Genomic DNA, 16,195 nt, shown 5'->3' with positions numbered 1-16,195 from the left:
TGCTCTTCGGTATGGATACTTTTGTTAATCATACTTAACTCATCGCGTAAACCAATATCGTAAGCACACATCAACTCCTGATGTAATAAATGCTTCTGACACTGAATGTGCTCTCACTGACAAGAAAAAAAAGAAAACTAACATGTTTTTATAATTATTTCATATTTATTTCCTGTATCAGTAACATTGATCTTTCTTTTTGAACAGATCTACGCATTAAACATGACAGGAATCACAGAGGAAGTTCCAGGTAAGTTTACAAAGTTTTTCTTGGTATAAACAAAGCAAAATATTTAAATTTAGAAAGCATTGAGTTAGTGAGAAACATAAGGATGAAAGTAACATTTTCTTTAGTTTTGAGTAAAGCGTAGACTTTTATCAAAAACATTTTTGCCATGTCTTGACATGACCAATGTCTTGATATTTATCTTCCAAAAAGTGCTTCGTTTCTTTTTAATAGTAAAAGGTGTAACAAAATGTGTATGTGTGCACAGCGTTTCTGAGGGAAATGATGCTATCATCGCTCGAATTTAGCGCACGTTTTTTTTCCCTCAAAAGTACAACTCAGTAATAGTGGTTTGTAGTAAATTACCGCCCTAAGCCAGGGCTAAGGCAGAAATATTTAAAATGCACCACCAGCTCAGTTATTCTATCCGAGAACTATATTGATTCCTGCGTCCTGCATTGGATCTCATGTGATTCCTATTCCGAGCTGATGATTGCTAAAAAGCACGAAACTGCAGTCCTCAGATGGAATAACTGAGCTGATGGTGTATTTTAAATATTTCAGTAATAGTGCTCTAAATTATAAGTTCTCAGTTTCAAAACTAATGGGTACAAAACACTGATTTAGCATTTAACTTTCAGATGACCTGGATACAAAAATAATCAATGGAAGAGAAGCTGAAGATGGAGAATTTCCATGGATGGTATCATTATTACTTGTTAAAAGCGAAGCAACTTTAAAAATCAATTTAAATAAATTTTAAGTGATGACATAGATTTACTTTTGTTTTCTCCTATCGCTCATTCACCAAAAAGTGTAAATGTGGCAAACGTTGTCAATATCACAGCTAACTTAGTTTCACTAACTGTTTCCATTTAACAAACTATACAAGACTTTGAGTCAGATCATGGAACATCTGAAGCTCCTGAAGTGTTAAACCCAAACAAGTATAAATAGGAGTGTAAGGCAAGATTTCAAAAACATCAACATTTCAGATTTTAATCCATATTACTTGAATTACGTATCGGAAAAAAGGAAAAATTTGGAATTTCACGCAGTTGCCATCAAGTAGCGCTAATGCCTCTTCTCCGCCCGCCATTTCGTTTTTGTGAAGATGGCGACTGAATTTGGGGTTCAACGCTTCGTGAAGCATGTTTTTGTCCAGAATGCCTTAGTTCCCGATAGCAGAAACAGCGTGACGCTGCGACGTGCGTTGTAGATTGTCGAGAAAATTTGCAGAATATATCTTAGTTGAAGAAGAAAAAAACTTTAAATTTTCAAAGAAAAAAATTCCTTTATTTCAAAAGACAAAGATTTGTACCGTTTTCCCGGGATATAATCTAGCGTCTTATTTTTAAGCATTTTTCAGTGCTGATTTAAATTTTACGATTAATCTTATTTTGGCAGACTATTTTTTGAATTTTAAAACTGCGTAGCAGAGAAAATGATCCTCCGTAGTAAAAATAATCGATTTCAAGAGAATGCACACATCGGAGATAAATATGTACATACTCTTCAAATAATAAATATTGGAGTATTTTAAAGAATACGCTGATAATTTATACTCGTTTCATTAGTTGTCAACATTTATAAAGAACAGTGACTGATTGCCATCATTTTTACATTTAGTGTTGTTTTCCGTGGGTTAACTTTACTGTTATTCTGATAAATATCATCAGTAAACGCTAAATCTTCGTGCTCAATTGTATTAATTTAATCCAACAGGTAGCTCTTCATTACAATGGAAGATTTATTTGCAGTTCTTTCCTGATTTCCCCTACCATAGTAATGACTGCTGCTCATTGTGTGGTATTATCGTAAGTATATTCTTTCGTTTTTGTGTGCCACTAGATGAAAATGTGAGTACGTAGAACCTAAGTCACATGATAGGTTGTAAAGAAAAGTATTGGAAGAAATCAGGTTTCTTCTTACTAGTTTCACACAAAACGTGTTAACCATTTGGCGTAGCTGAATCATGTGGCTTGGGATCTTTGCCTCAGCTTTTCCTAAGCCAATGATTGTACTTAGCTCCCTCCATTTACTAAATATTGCTTAAGGGAGGACTTTCTGTAATTGATCGTATGAGAGTTGAGAATTGATGTGCAACTTTGAGCGCAGCTCACTTGTAGAATCGCCTTTTTTTTTTTTTTTTGAGAAATCACGATTGCTTATTGTTCTCATATGACCGTCTAAAATGTTTGGTTCCTTTTTCAGCTTGGACCAGGGGCCTCTGCAGGCGCTGCTCCTCTGGTCCTCAGCACTGTCCCACGGAATCCGCTACTCCTGGTCGGTGGCGTCCATGTCCTATACACGCACGCGCGCTCATACTCACTCACACGCGCCTTTACACACATACACAGACACCTACGTGCATACACACAAGCCTACATATGCACGCACAATAGAAGAAACAATAGAAGAACAATCTAGAAACAATAACTCCAACGAGTAGGGTCCTGTCTCAACTCGTGATTGTGAAACACTTATTTTAAATGCAAAATTTCAGAATGCAAGTTATTTTTTTTTCTTTTTAAATTTTCTCGTCTTGTATTTCCAGCGACGACGGAGGAGCTGAGCCTGCAACAGCTTTCTACGGCATCATAGGCAACAACCGAAGGGAAGGTCCGGACACAAGAATCAGTTTCAGCGAAGTCGCAGCCCACCCTAGGTATGGAGAAGGGTCCGAGTACGACATTGCCGTGTTTAGAACTACCGAACCAGTAGAATACACCGAAAGAATCCAACCCATTTGTCTGCCGGTGATGGGGAGAGAATTCGAAGATCAGAAAGTGCAGGCGGTGGGATGGGGCGTCACGTCAAATGGCAAGTAACTAAGAGTTTTACGAAAGTTCGACAGAATAGCACCTTTCTCATATATGTTAGGCAATATTCTTGTGTTCATAAAATTTAGATGAATATTATAACCTTAGTACGAATTTTAAGTGCAATACATCTAAAAATTACAGGCATCTAAAAATTACTGCAAGTATTAGTAGGTAGTTTCAATTGTATTCTTGTCGCGCCCGGATGATTTTTTCTGAATGAGTGGACGCATTGTGTTCACTCTTCTTTGCACCCAAGTCTGGATCAGAAAAATGTTTCGAAGTTCCGCAGATAAGCCTATTTTTTTGTGGTAGTTGCGATATTATTTACTAAATTGAGCTTTTCATCCCTTCTACAGTTCGATTTTACAGAACTGGACTTTAATTACAATTGACATCATTATAAAACGTTTTTAAATGATTGCCATTTCCAACGATTTTGAACAAAGAGAAGGTGAGGACTTTCAGAACATTCAAAATTCATCCAACATCGATGCAGACAGAACTGAAAGAAATCTTTGAGTGAGAATGGTGTGTTATGATTAGTTTATATGCATTTTTCATTAAGAATTTAAAGTTCTTTGAATATCATGGCTATGAAATTTTTTTTTATAAAGAAGAAAAATCCGCCCACTTGTTTGCAACTGACAATGTGATTTTTCTCTTAAGCAGCATGTGGTTTGGAACCCATCGGTAAGTCGAAGAAATTTGTGCAACAAGTTTTATGTGTATCAAAATTTTTCTTTTCACATAAGTCACCAGCTGGAGTTTAGCATCATTCAATATCAGGAAGGAAAGATATTTCGTGTGCAATTTTAGATATTATATATACATGCGATTTATACGAGAATTTTTTTTCTTTCTTACCAATGTTGCTGCGTAAGGGACCTCAACCTTTTTCGGACTTAGTGCGATCCCAGGATATGGCATTAGGGTGGTCACAAGGTACATGGGGAAAAACTTTTTTCAACTAATCTTTTGCGGTACCCCCATTAAAATTGCCAATAGTCTAGAAAATGTGATTTGCAAAGTTTCAAGTCATTTCGATCGCATTAACACGTGCCGCAAAGAGGCTAAAGTTAAGAAAAATAGCAATTTTTAGCAAAAAATCGTAGTTTTTCATCTGTAAAACCAAAACTATATTCACTCTAGAAACTTCGTTCTGGTCTCATTTTATAGGGAATTTTATTCTCCTGAAGTCTAATTTCATCTAAATTCTCTAATTTCATTCAAATTCTTGTAAAGATTTATTAAATATTATTCAGGATTTTTAGAGTCATGTCGTAGCTAATATCCTCAAAATCGCGTAAAAAGAACGAATCATTTTAATATAAATTGTATTGCTTCTTTTAGTTAATGGTTGTAACCCCCTTACAGTGTTAAGCTATCAGAGCAAAAACCGCAATATTATCAGAAATATATGCCGTGAAATCCCGTTACAACGAATACCGATACAACGAAATATCTGTTTCAACGAAAGAAATTTTCAACTCCGATTTGATTTCTATTACGTTGCTTGAATTTCATTACTACTAAAACCTCGTTACTACGAAGAAAATTTCTGGTAATTAGAAGTTCGTTGTAACAGGATATCACTGTACTATAGTTATGTCTCTAAAATTAAAAGCTAAAACAAACACCTGCATGTAAAACTTTTGAAATTAGCTGTAGAGGCCATAAATACGGAACGTTGTTTTCCTCCTCGGTGGTCAGCGCTAAACACTAGCTTAAAAATCTCAGTCTTGTAAGGGTTTTCGACCCCCCCCCCCCCCAGAGAAAGGAAAATCTACAATTCCCAGGATAGTGGCCTGTGTTCTTAGACGAAGACTTGTTAGGGCTTTCGTTAAAATGACAGTCATTTTAAGGCTACTTTCTGCAGTATAAACCTGCGTTTTGTGAGTACAGTTTGTTACAGAAAAAGTTTTTGTATTTAGCTTGTTGCTACTACATCTTAGAAATTGGTTTGAAAGGAGTTTTGATTTGCAAAATAGGTATGTCCAATTGTCCTCAACCAGATATTTTTCAAAAATAATTTAGGATGAATGATATAGATAAGAAGCAATTCAAAGCAAGTATAGAAGATTAAAAACAAAATAAGCAATCAAGGTGAAACTCCAAGCTTTCTTTTTGAGAAATGAAAACAGTAGCAGCTTAGGGATGCCTATAAAAAGTTCATTCCACTTTGCTTAACTTATTTAGGGAGTCTTATCCAAACAATGTTACTTTTCGAGTACCTGGCGCTATTCACAACACAAGATGGATGGCAAAGGCCATATGACGTAGTGAAAAGCAAAGGGATGTAAGTGGACTTTTTAAAGTTCCTTATAAAACGCGTTTAAAGTGCAGATCGTAGGTAGACTTTCATTGAACTGTTTTTCTAAATCATGCTATATAACAGCTCCTACCGGAGCTACTAGTACCATCTCTTGCCACTAAGCAGAGGAAACGTTCCCTTATTATTTGTAATGATTATCTCGAAAATTTTAACTTTGGCAATTACATTTCTTTGCTTCTCACTGCCTCATATACACTTTAAAAATATATCTTCTCAGGAATGAACTTTCCTTAATCGATTTAAAGATAAAAGGTATTGATGATATTTGGTTGTTTATCAACAATATTTACGGAAAAGTACGGTTTATTGTCTGCGATCCAGCTTTTCCCCACAACCAAGATCTACAGTTAGTAAAATCTTTGGTTCAATACAGGAGTATTTATGAAGATGATGTAGGCACAGAACTACCTAAAATAATTAACCGTTAGTGGCCCCTGAACTCAGACAAGGTTGCATTTCCCTTTTTTTGATGATACTTTAGGGAGAGAAAAAAAGATCAAAACAAAGAAGGCTGCAAAATTAAAATCCGAAGTAGGAGATAATGAAGATGATTGCTATGATAGGGATACAAAAGCACAGCTCAATCTGAAAGAAGGTTAGTTTATTGGACAAAGAAGTAGATTTTTTCATTTCTCCTCAAACTTTTTAAGATATGCAATTTTTTAAAGAGATTCGAAATCGATACGAAGTTTATAAATACTGATCTTGATGAATAGTGTGGAAACCAATATTATGTTAAAGCTAAAAAGATAGTAAACAGTTTAAGGGTTGTCAGTGGCACAGCTGAAACAGGTGTAAAACTAATTTCAGACTAACAACAGTTTCTATTACAAGTTATGTCCGAATGCAGGCACATTTTTCCATTCATCAAAATCTATCATATCGAAGCTATTACCACTTTAACTTCTCAATGAAAAGTAATAACATAATGATGTATAATTTAACAGTGTAAGCAATAAAATGCATTAGATTTTTTTCTTTTTTCTTTTTTTTTCGTAATTTTTTAACACTGCTTTCTCTTCTGAACTACTTAGTTCCTTCATTTTAAATCAGCAATTTGTTGCATTAAATTTTTAAAGTACCTGCAAATGAAGCCTTTTTAATGGATAAATTAAAATCAACAAAGAGCAAATAAATGTAATTGAATATTGTAATGCTTTTAGGTATTTGCATGAAAATTTCTTATTGATGATATCTTCCACGACCTGACCTGAAAAATGCCAAATACCATTCTATAAATTTTGTTTAAAAAATGGATAAGATAACTTATCACGAGAATAAAATTTCCTATAAAATGAGACAGAACGAAGTTTCTAGGATGAAAAGTTTCGGTTTTAAAGAAGAAAAACTACGATTTTTGCTAGAAATCAGTTTTTTGTAACTTTAGCCTCTTTGCGGCACGTGTTAGTATTATCGGATTGAGCTGAAACTTTGCAAATCATGTTTTCTAGTCCATTGGCACATTTTAGGGGAGTGCCGCGGAAGAAATTCGAAAATCGATTTTTTGTGACCACCCTAATATGGCATCCAGTCTTTCATGTGCCACCATTAAGACACGGATGTCAATGGCACAGATAGTTTTTTGATAATTTTGAATTTTTAACCAGTTACCACCAGGCGGAGACACGTGGGCTCTATTCAATGTAAAACTACACTAAGCATTTCATTTTTCTGTGGGCATTCAATTCCAACCGAATATCCAATGGATCTTTTGCATGCCACATAATCATACGACATGGACGCTGGTGATTTTCTGCATCTCGAAAATCCACCGACTGGCCACTGAGTCAGAATCCGGTTTATACGAGAGTAAACACAGTAATTTAACATTTTTGTTAATTCGTTAGTATAACTGATACACAATGCCAACTTTCAGGTTACGATTTCTCCTTCCCGATAAAGATATATTGTCAAATTTTCTGACATATATATGATAAGAAGACTTAATGAAAAATAAATGAATCGCACTTCAACCTAACGGGTACGCGGTTGAACTATTTAAACTCTTTCAATGCTAAAGTCTGTTTTATTTAATTATTTTTTAAACAGATTGTTGATATGAAAGCTCCTTTTTTATTTTGGTTTGTTAATAAACTTCTATACTACAATAACTGTACCTATATATTATAAACCTATTTAAACTGTTTTCACTCAGGAATATCTGAGATGGCAAAATTTATACGATGTGGGATACAATGGACGTTAAGGATCAAGTATAGTATTAAATTGAGACATGAGCATGTGTACTGTTAAAACAACCACTCATTGTTTAAACGGCCCTTATGAAAAGTTCAATTTTTATGTTTTTTTACATTTTTAATTGTGAAAGTTCAACGTTGTTCATAGTTCTTCTACAGTTTTCGTCACATTTATTGCTGATACGAGATACATTATCCTCGTTTTCAAGCCTCAGACACATGACCAGTGGTAGATTTACCACGTGGGTAATACTGCAATTGCGGTGCCCCGAAGATCATAGCCAAGGACGCCCCGAACTTACATTTTTGAGAGGGCGAAAATTCTGAATTTGTCGAATGGAACTCCAAATTTTATCGTATGATAAAATACGGGTAAACACGCACAAAGTACATCTGATGAAAAGGAACATCTGGACATTTCAAAATTGCAATACTGCAACAACGTCTCCAAATTTGCCGAATCATCAAACAAAACTTGACGAATAAGGAATTTTTTGGAAGGTCAAAGTGACCTCCCGTAACCTCCCATCCGGGTGTCCCTGATCATAAAGCCTGTTTTTCAAACTCTTATTTTAAAGATGATGGATTAAGGACTAAGAGACACCCAAACACACAAAGCGGAGGGCCCCCAAACTTATGAATCCGACACTGCACGTGACTGCTCTTTGAACATTGGTTGCTCTTTGAACATTGGAACTATGTATTTGTTCTGAATTTTAATTGTTTTTATTATTTCCGTTTTAGATGCTAGAGAACCACCTGAGACACTAATGACGACTGAGCTCACGGTGCAAAGACGAGCCTTCTGTCGCTTGTTCTTCGGTTTTGCAGGTATCCAAATTACCGAGAGACATGTTTGTGTTACATCATTCCGAAGTACAGGAGTCTGCTTTGTAAGTAAACGCTACTCTTGAGAATTTTACGGGGTTTTAATTATTCAATTAATACTATTATTAGTAGGATGCTAATTTCTTTAGATTAAAGATAACACTTATTTTTTGCTCTGGAAACTCGAAACTGTAAGAGAAAGTAAGAAACACCAAGCAGCTATAACATGGTAAGCACAAAGGAAAATGCCACCATAGCATTTAATGTTTTGAATTAGGGAAATTGATAGTCGTGCATAGTCATGAAGCGATCAAGACCACGGTTCTAACACCTTAGGATTTGATTTTCAAAGGAACATTCATGATATTGATCACTACAGCACATCTTGCAATCATGTCTCAGTGATTCAGAACCAACTTGAATCTGTGATTTCCTCAGAAACTCATAGAGGGAACTCATAATTTCTTATGAAGTGTAGTGTGATAGCATCACATCTATCAGTTTCTTTATGCTACCTACCCTTTTTATTATTTTTTTTTCATTTATAAGTGTTTTGAGCAACTCTAAAAGTTGTCGAGGTTCAAGGAGTTATTTGACGGAAAAAACAATCTAGTTTAGTTACCACACTTAATGCTTGGCCTCTAAAAAGTTAGAAAGATTAAAAACATTGCAAAACCGATTCAAATTCCATTACTGAAAGTATGACGGGCCCGAGTCTGACTCTTAGAGGGAAAGAGTTGCAATTAACGATTATTCGCGTTATTCCAATCTAAGAATTTCTGCTTTTTCAACCCAAACAAAAGTAAAGTCGTCGATGACCAAAGATCTTTTTTCCGGAGCTTGAAGTGTGTGGGTGCAGAGTGCATAGAGAAGTTATCACAGTGGCGGCAACGGGACTGATTCGTGCCACAATTTACAGAAAACTAATGACAACTTCTGATTTTCTTCCTGTCTTAAGTTACGTTAATATATCTTGCAGGGTGATTCCGGTGGCCCATTAGTGTTCACTGATGAAGGTGTTCCACTTTCAATTGGTGTAGCGTCGTTCGTCACTGCTTTGGGTTGTGGAAGGCCAATTGTTCCAAGCGTTTACACTGCGACTGCCGCTTACATGGATTGGCTAACCGAAACGGTTGGAGATGTCTCTGATATTTGTTTTAGGTGACAAGAAAGAAAATATGTAAATAAATTCTATAAATAAATATTGTTTTAACTATTGAGATCTTGGAATTGTGCACAATTTTTCAAAAGCATTGGAGAAGAATTCATGTGGTTTCTGAAATAATGCAGATGATTTTGCAATGAACTCTCCAAAACATCTGGATTTTTTTGTCTTTAAGGGGGTTCATGACATATTTTTTGAAAAACAATTTATTAAACAGTTTAAGAGTTTTGATTTTTTTTCACTAATTCACCTTCTATTTAATAAGCAAAATCATAGCATAAATATTAAAATAATACTAATAATAATTTCATTTAATTCATTTTTTTAAAAATGGGGTTCCTTCAAATCGTTATAACTCAAAATTTCCCTTGTCAGTTTCCAAATTTTTTTCAAAAAATTATGCACAAATATCTAAGCTTTAATTTTTATATGGCAATTGAAAAATACTATTTATTCAATAAAAAAAAATATTTAAAGAAAAATTTTTAAAAATTCGAAGATATATATATTTTTTAAAGCATCACATTTTTTTGCAGTAAACTTTTTTTTTTTTTTTTGGCCTCAAATTTTCCGAGTAAAAATAAAAGTAAATTGTTTGAAAAAGATATGCTCCTAATTTCATTACTTTATCTTTATCAGTTCTTGACTTATAAGAGTTTGAATGCAAAAAATCGGGAAAAATTGCTTTACGAGGAAAAACGTGTTTAAAGCTAACTATAAAATTAGTTAAATGCATGAAAAAAAAATTATATGTTTCGTTCTAATTAAGATGGATACAAGATTCAACCATCTTTTAAGCAGAAAAAAGAGGAGCAGTATTTTAAATGATAAAAAAAATTGAAAAATTTGACAATTTGTGTGTGCCTCTTAATAAGCCAAATATAAAGTAATTTGTACGGAAACTTAAGGGGTCTAAGGACCTTTAAACTTCAAAATTTACGATTTTTTGGAAAAAAATATATGCTTTGCATAATTTAATTTTGAATAGTTTGATACCTTATTTATTACCATACGCAAAAAACTTTACAAGTTATCATAAAAATGCGTAAACTTTCCGCATAGAGATTTCTGTTAACAGCAGCTGTTTAGGCCTCTTTTTCTCAGGTGCCGGTTTCTTGTTTTGCGTGCGTGATGTCTCAAAAAGCTTCTTATATATTTCCGTATAACTTTTAATGCATGTTTTTCTGGTTTATTTTTATGATCTTAACCTCTAAATTTATTTATTTTTTGAACGCTATTTATTTATTTTATTTATTTATTTATTTATTTATTGAAATTGTATAAGTTTATATCAAATTTTTCATAAATTTTGGGCGAAAAGATATTTTTTTTTAAATTAACTTTCATTTTTAGTTAAAATTTAGGTTCACATCATAAAAAAAACAGACAAACATGCATGAAAAGTTTTACGGAAATATATAAAAAACTTTCTGCAGGGCTCCCAACACATTTTAGCTTCAGAAAAAGGTAAAAGAGGACCATTTTCACTCAAAAAGAGGACTAAAGAGGACCAGTTAGGATCAAAAAGAGGACCTTGGGAGGACCACTTATAGTTAAACCCAGGGAAGCACCAACAGACAAATTAGTTGCCAGCTGCTAAATTCGTGAAGATAATTTGTTAATTAACTATAATAATGATAAAATTCCTTTATCACCTATGAAAATCTTTTTATCCATTGAGTAATATTATTCACACAAATATTTGGATGGGGGGGCACTTATTTCAGCACTTAAGGCAGCCTCTTTAGAATTAAATAGGCATAATGATACATTTTGACTTGAACCAGGGATGCTGGTAGTTTCACTGAAGGATAGATGAAGCTGCGCTTCATCTTTATTTAGTTTAAAATTATTTTCATGTTTTTCTGTCTTGTAATGCTTCTTAATAGCGTTATATCCCTTCTCACCCCATATTAATATATCATACACAAAACAAAAAACGTTATTCTCTTGTTGTTTTCCCCAGTCTCTAATTTTGTTCCGATCTTCATCAGTTTCATCTAACTATTTGCTGAGAAATTTGCACTTCCCCATGACTCACACTGAAATCTAAAAAATATTGTTGTGATGGGACTATGTTCCATTTAGGAGAAAAGGTGTTAGTACCAAAATTTGGCCCATGTGGTTCTCCAGGGAGACTAAAAAAGCTCTTAATTATAAACAAGCCACTTTTCGTAAGTTTAAAGAAACTGGTCAGAGTGCGGAGAGGCTCCAGTATGGTAAGGCAAGGCGAAATTTTAAGTATTTGGTACGGATTCAGAAAAGGGAATTGGAGCAAAGGCTGGCAGATGACATTGATGGGAACCCTAAGAGGTTTTTTGCTTATGCTAATTCTGGGAAAGCTCGAAACAGTAAAATTGGGCCTTTGGTTGATGAGTATGGAAATTTAATCCAAAACGATAGGGATATTGCAAATGTTCTAAATAACTTTTTTTCCAGTGTGTTTAACGATAACTGTATCTCAACAGTTGACACTAACAAGACACAAGCTATTATACAGCTTGAGGATTTTGTATTTTCCAGGGAGGAGGTTTTATTTCATTTGAAAAAGATTAAAGCAACTAAAGCTCCAGGACCGGATAATATTTATCCAAAAATTTTAGTTGAATGTGCAGAGGAATTAGTGGATGTTATTTTGAATATTTTCAATGCTTCTTATAACTCGGGGATGGTGCCAGAGGACTGGAAGCTGGCTAACATAACACCACTCTTCAAAAAGGGGTCTAAAGGTATTGCTGGGAATTATAGACCTGTAAGTTTGACTTCGGTGATTTGTAAGATTTTCGAAACATTGATCAAAATTAAGATCATGAAGTTCTTAGAGACTAATAGTCTGTTGACTAGTTTGCAGTATGGTTTCAGGAAAGGTAAATCCTGTACTACTAATTTATTGCATTTCTACGACAAGGTTACCTCAGCTTTAGATAACAAAAAATGTGTGGATGTTGTTTATATTGATTTTCAAAAAGCTTTTGACAAGGTACCGCATGTTGCTCTTCTCAGCAAGTTAGCTGACATTGGAATAGGAGGAAAAACTTTACTTTGGGTTAGGAATTGACTTACTGGTAGGAAGCAAAGAGTAGTTGTGAGAGGAAATCATTCTAATTGGAGTGATGTTTTAAGTGGGGTTCCTCAGGGATCAGTTTTAGGGCCTCACTATATATATATATATATATATATATATATATATATATATATATATATATATATATATATATATATATATATATATATATATATATATATATATATATATATATATATATATATATGTATATATATATATATATAAAAGAAGAAACCCCCCCGAAAGTCGGGGTCTAGTTACGCCTCTGCAGCATAGCATGACAGAATTTTATCATTTAGTTGAAAAATAGAAGCATATGAAAAGCGAGAATTAAAATAAATCAAGAAATAACTCAATGGGATGGTTTCTTTCAGTCAAAAGTATTATTTTTAGTCATCGAAATGGATAGAATGAGCAAAAAAATAACATGGACCCAGAGAAAACTTTCATTTTCCCAACTGTTTTTTTTTTTCTTTGAGCAATCACGATTGCTTATTGCTTTCATTTGACTGTTTTGATTGTGCTATCATTTTATTTTCCAGCCAGCACCCTCTGCAGCATCACCGTCGACCGGCTCCTCACGATGCTGCTCCTATAGCGAAAACAGCTACAGGTTGCATCCATATGCTACACACACGCGCATACATACACAACTACACACACACGCGCGCACACACAAATATATACACCTACACACACATACACAAACACATACACGCACTCAAACACATACACACACGCATACATACAGACACCTACACATACATACAGACACCTACACATACACACACAACTACCCACACACTCATCACACTCATGCCTACACACAACTACCCACACACTCATGCCTGTACACAGACAGAAACGCATATGCCTACACACACATACACATTCCCCACCACACACAAACACTCATACACACAACTACCCACACACTCATACCTGCACACAGACACAAACACACATGCCTACACACACATACACATACCCCCTACACACAAATGCACATACCCTCCACACACACATGCCTACATACACACACACACACTCGTGATTGCGAAAAACATAATTTGAATTCAAGAGATCAAAATTAAAATTATTTTTTTTAAATTAATTTTTTTAAATGTCCGATTTTTTAAACAAGGCGTGGTCTTGATGACGTCACAAATGATGTACTTTGCCGCATCTTTCTACTCCGTTTCCAACAAGTTATGATAATCAAGCAGCGAATTAAATATATTGCGCTCTGCGCTTGCTATCACTCATATCGTTGCCAATACACGTGAGTAAAGATGCGAATTAAATATTTTGCACTGTGAATAGCAACACAGAACGGCATTTCATCATTTGTGATGTCATCGGCCGAAGCCGTAAACAATGAAAGCGCTCCGATTTAAGTATTTTTTTTTAATATTAAACTTAAACACATTATTCAAAAAATGGTCAGATTCTATGTTTTTAAGCATGCTCTTTCAGAAAAAAAAACTTTTAAAATTTTGGAAACGGCCCTATTACATAAATAAAACAATTTGCGCCAGCTAAATAAAAGAACGAAATATCATCTTCCTCTTTTGATTTTCAATCATAGTCACAAAAATAAATTATCTAGTACTGAATGTTACTCTTGACATTCTTACGGTCACGTATGTGCATAGTGTGACAAAAATGTCAACAAATGCCGAAAATGTCACTAAACTGGACAAGTATACTAATATATAGAAAAAATAACAGTACAAAATGAAAATATTGTTCAAAGTGAACCAAAAATTTATGAATATCGAATTCAACATCGTATAAATGGATGCTTCAGAACAACTTACTGTGCGTTTTGCATTAAATTTATACTTTCGCAATACTTTTTGATTTCTCATCTCTTTCTACATGGATCAGAATAACCAAATGACTTTGAAAAATCTTTTCAGAAGAATGAAGAACAAAGAAATCATACATACGAACAAAAATTTCTATCATTTACTAAGCTTAGAAGCAATTTATACGTTACGGCTCGCGTTTGTTTCACCTCTTTCATCTGCCATTAGACAGTGACTGCAGCGTCTTCTATAGTTTGTTGGAGTTGCAAATCCAAGAATTATTGAAATTCGACTCATCAGATCGCTGATTACTTATTAAATTTTTAAGATATCCAGCTGGAATTTTATTAGTTGCAGGACCTCGGCTGTTCGTATTTCATTAAATTTTCCATCTTTCACTTTCAAGTTTTATTTGTTTTTCATGTATGCTGTCGAATTTTCTGAAAGTTTAGTAACGTTTGACGGAAAACTCTGCGTGTTACAAGCCGAATACCTTCAAATAAAATTTGTATTTTTGAAAGAAATGTGTATATATCTGTGGGTATAATAAGAGACACTTTTAAGAAAATATAAAAATAAATTTAACATAGTTTGTGAACTTATTTTTGAAATTTATAGCTTATTCCCAACTATTTACAATGAAGGATGATCAAAAACCTATTTTTGTTTTCTCAATTTGTTGCTGGACATCTAAATGAATAACAGATTCCATTTTTATCGGAAAATGACAGCTGGAGTATATCTTTTATGTAAAAAAAAAACACAGAGCATTTTTCTCTTATTTCTCGAGAAATCCGTGAAAATGTTAATTTTTGAAAGTGTCCCAATACTTTTGGTCATAGAAGGTATAGTCTATCTACTCTTCGACCATTGATTAGATGGAAGGGCAAACTTCCGATTTAGAGGTGGAAATCGACGCATTTATTAGTTTTCAGCTGTGTCAGCTTTTGGAGATGTATGTTAGCCTCTACCCCAGCAGCACAGCAGTATCGGCCAATGTCATAACCACGGTGTTTGGTAGATTGGCCAATCTCGGGTAAAGTTGGGTCGGCCAGCGTAAAACGGCTAACTTTTTTACAATATTGGGCAATACTCGTTGCCAGTATTGGCCAATACTGGCAAATCAAAATTGGCTAATGTTGGCCGGTAATTTTTCCCCAGTATTGGCAGATACTCGGAGCGAGTTTTGGCCAATATCGGTTAAAGTTGGGTTGGCCAGCGTCGAACGGTTGACTTTTTAACAATATTGGGCAATACTTGATGCGAGCATTGGCCAGTACCGGCAGAACTAAATTGGCCAATACCGGGTAGCAATCTCTTTTGCAGCATTGGCCGATACTCGAGCCAGTACTGGCCGATTATATGTGTAGCTATTAGCCAGTGTTGGGCAATACTGTTAAAACAGAATTCAGCCTTTAAAAAAAATCGGCATTCAGACTTCCATCCTTCAGTTTTAGGGTTTTGTTTTACCTCTTTTAATTGAAGGATGGAAATCTGTGTGACGATTTTTTTTCTTCAAAAAACGGAATTCGTCTTTACTGAGAAGTGGCACCCATAGCTATGAAGCTTTGACACTGCACTAGAGGTATAAAACCCAGAACTGTGCGTTTGTGTTTTATTCCTAGCACACTGGTTAAAAGTCCCTCGACCTTTCTGTCTTAAAACGATATAATTTACGGCTACAATTACTAGACTAGAGGAAAATTGACGGTTTATCATTTATTTTATAATTAGATTACTGAC

At 34.4% G+C, this 16,195-nt stretch overlaps 1 protein-coding gene across 1 annotated transcript; it reads left to right on the top strand.

Moving 5' to 3' along the window:
• Positions 1–222: 222 nt before the first annotated feature.
• On the top strand, positions 223–9,574 carry LOC129220864 (testisin-like). Its single transcript, XM_054855296.1, has 7 exons — positions 223–250; positions 868–929; positions 1,952–2,043; positions 2,784–3,053; positions 4,853–4,858; positions 8,333–8,474; positions 9,389–9,574. The coding sequence occupies exons 1-7, from the start codon at positions 223–225 to the stop codon at positions 9,572–9,574; spliced, it is 786 nt and encodes a 261-aa protein (XP_054711271.1).
• The last annotated feature ends 6,621 nt before the right edge of the window (positions 9,575–16,195 follow it).

Source organism: Uloborus diversus, chromosome 4 (assembly GCF_026930045.1).
Source record: "Uloborus diversus isolate 005 chromosome 4, Udiv.v.3.1, whole genome shotgun sequence".
Taxonomy (NCBI): domain Eukaryota; kingdom Metazoa; phylum Arthropoda; class Arachnida; order Araneae; family Uloboridae; genus Uloborus; species Uloborus diversus.
This window is presented reverse-complemented; position numbering and strand designations above follow the sequence as displayed.

Bases quoted from the DNA above. Each gene is read 5' to 3' on its own strand.
- LOC129220864 (XM_054855296.1), top strand. From the start codon at position 223: ATGACAGGAATCACAGAGGAAGTTCCAG. The intron at 251-867 runs GTAAGTTTACAA...TTTAACTTTCAG, and splicing joins AATCACAGAGGAAGTTCCAG to ATGACCTGGATACAAAAATA. The intron at 930-1,951 runs GTATCATTATTA...TTAATCCAACAG, and splicing joins ATGGAGAATTTCCATGGATG to GTAGCTCTTCATTACAATGG.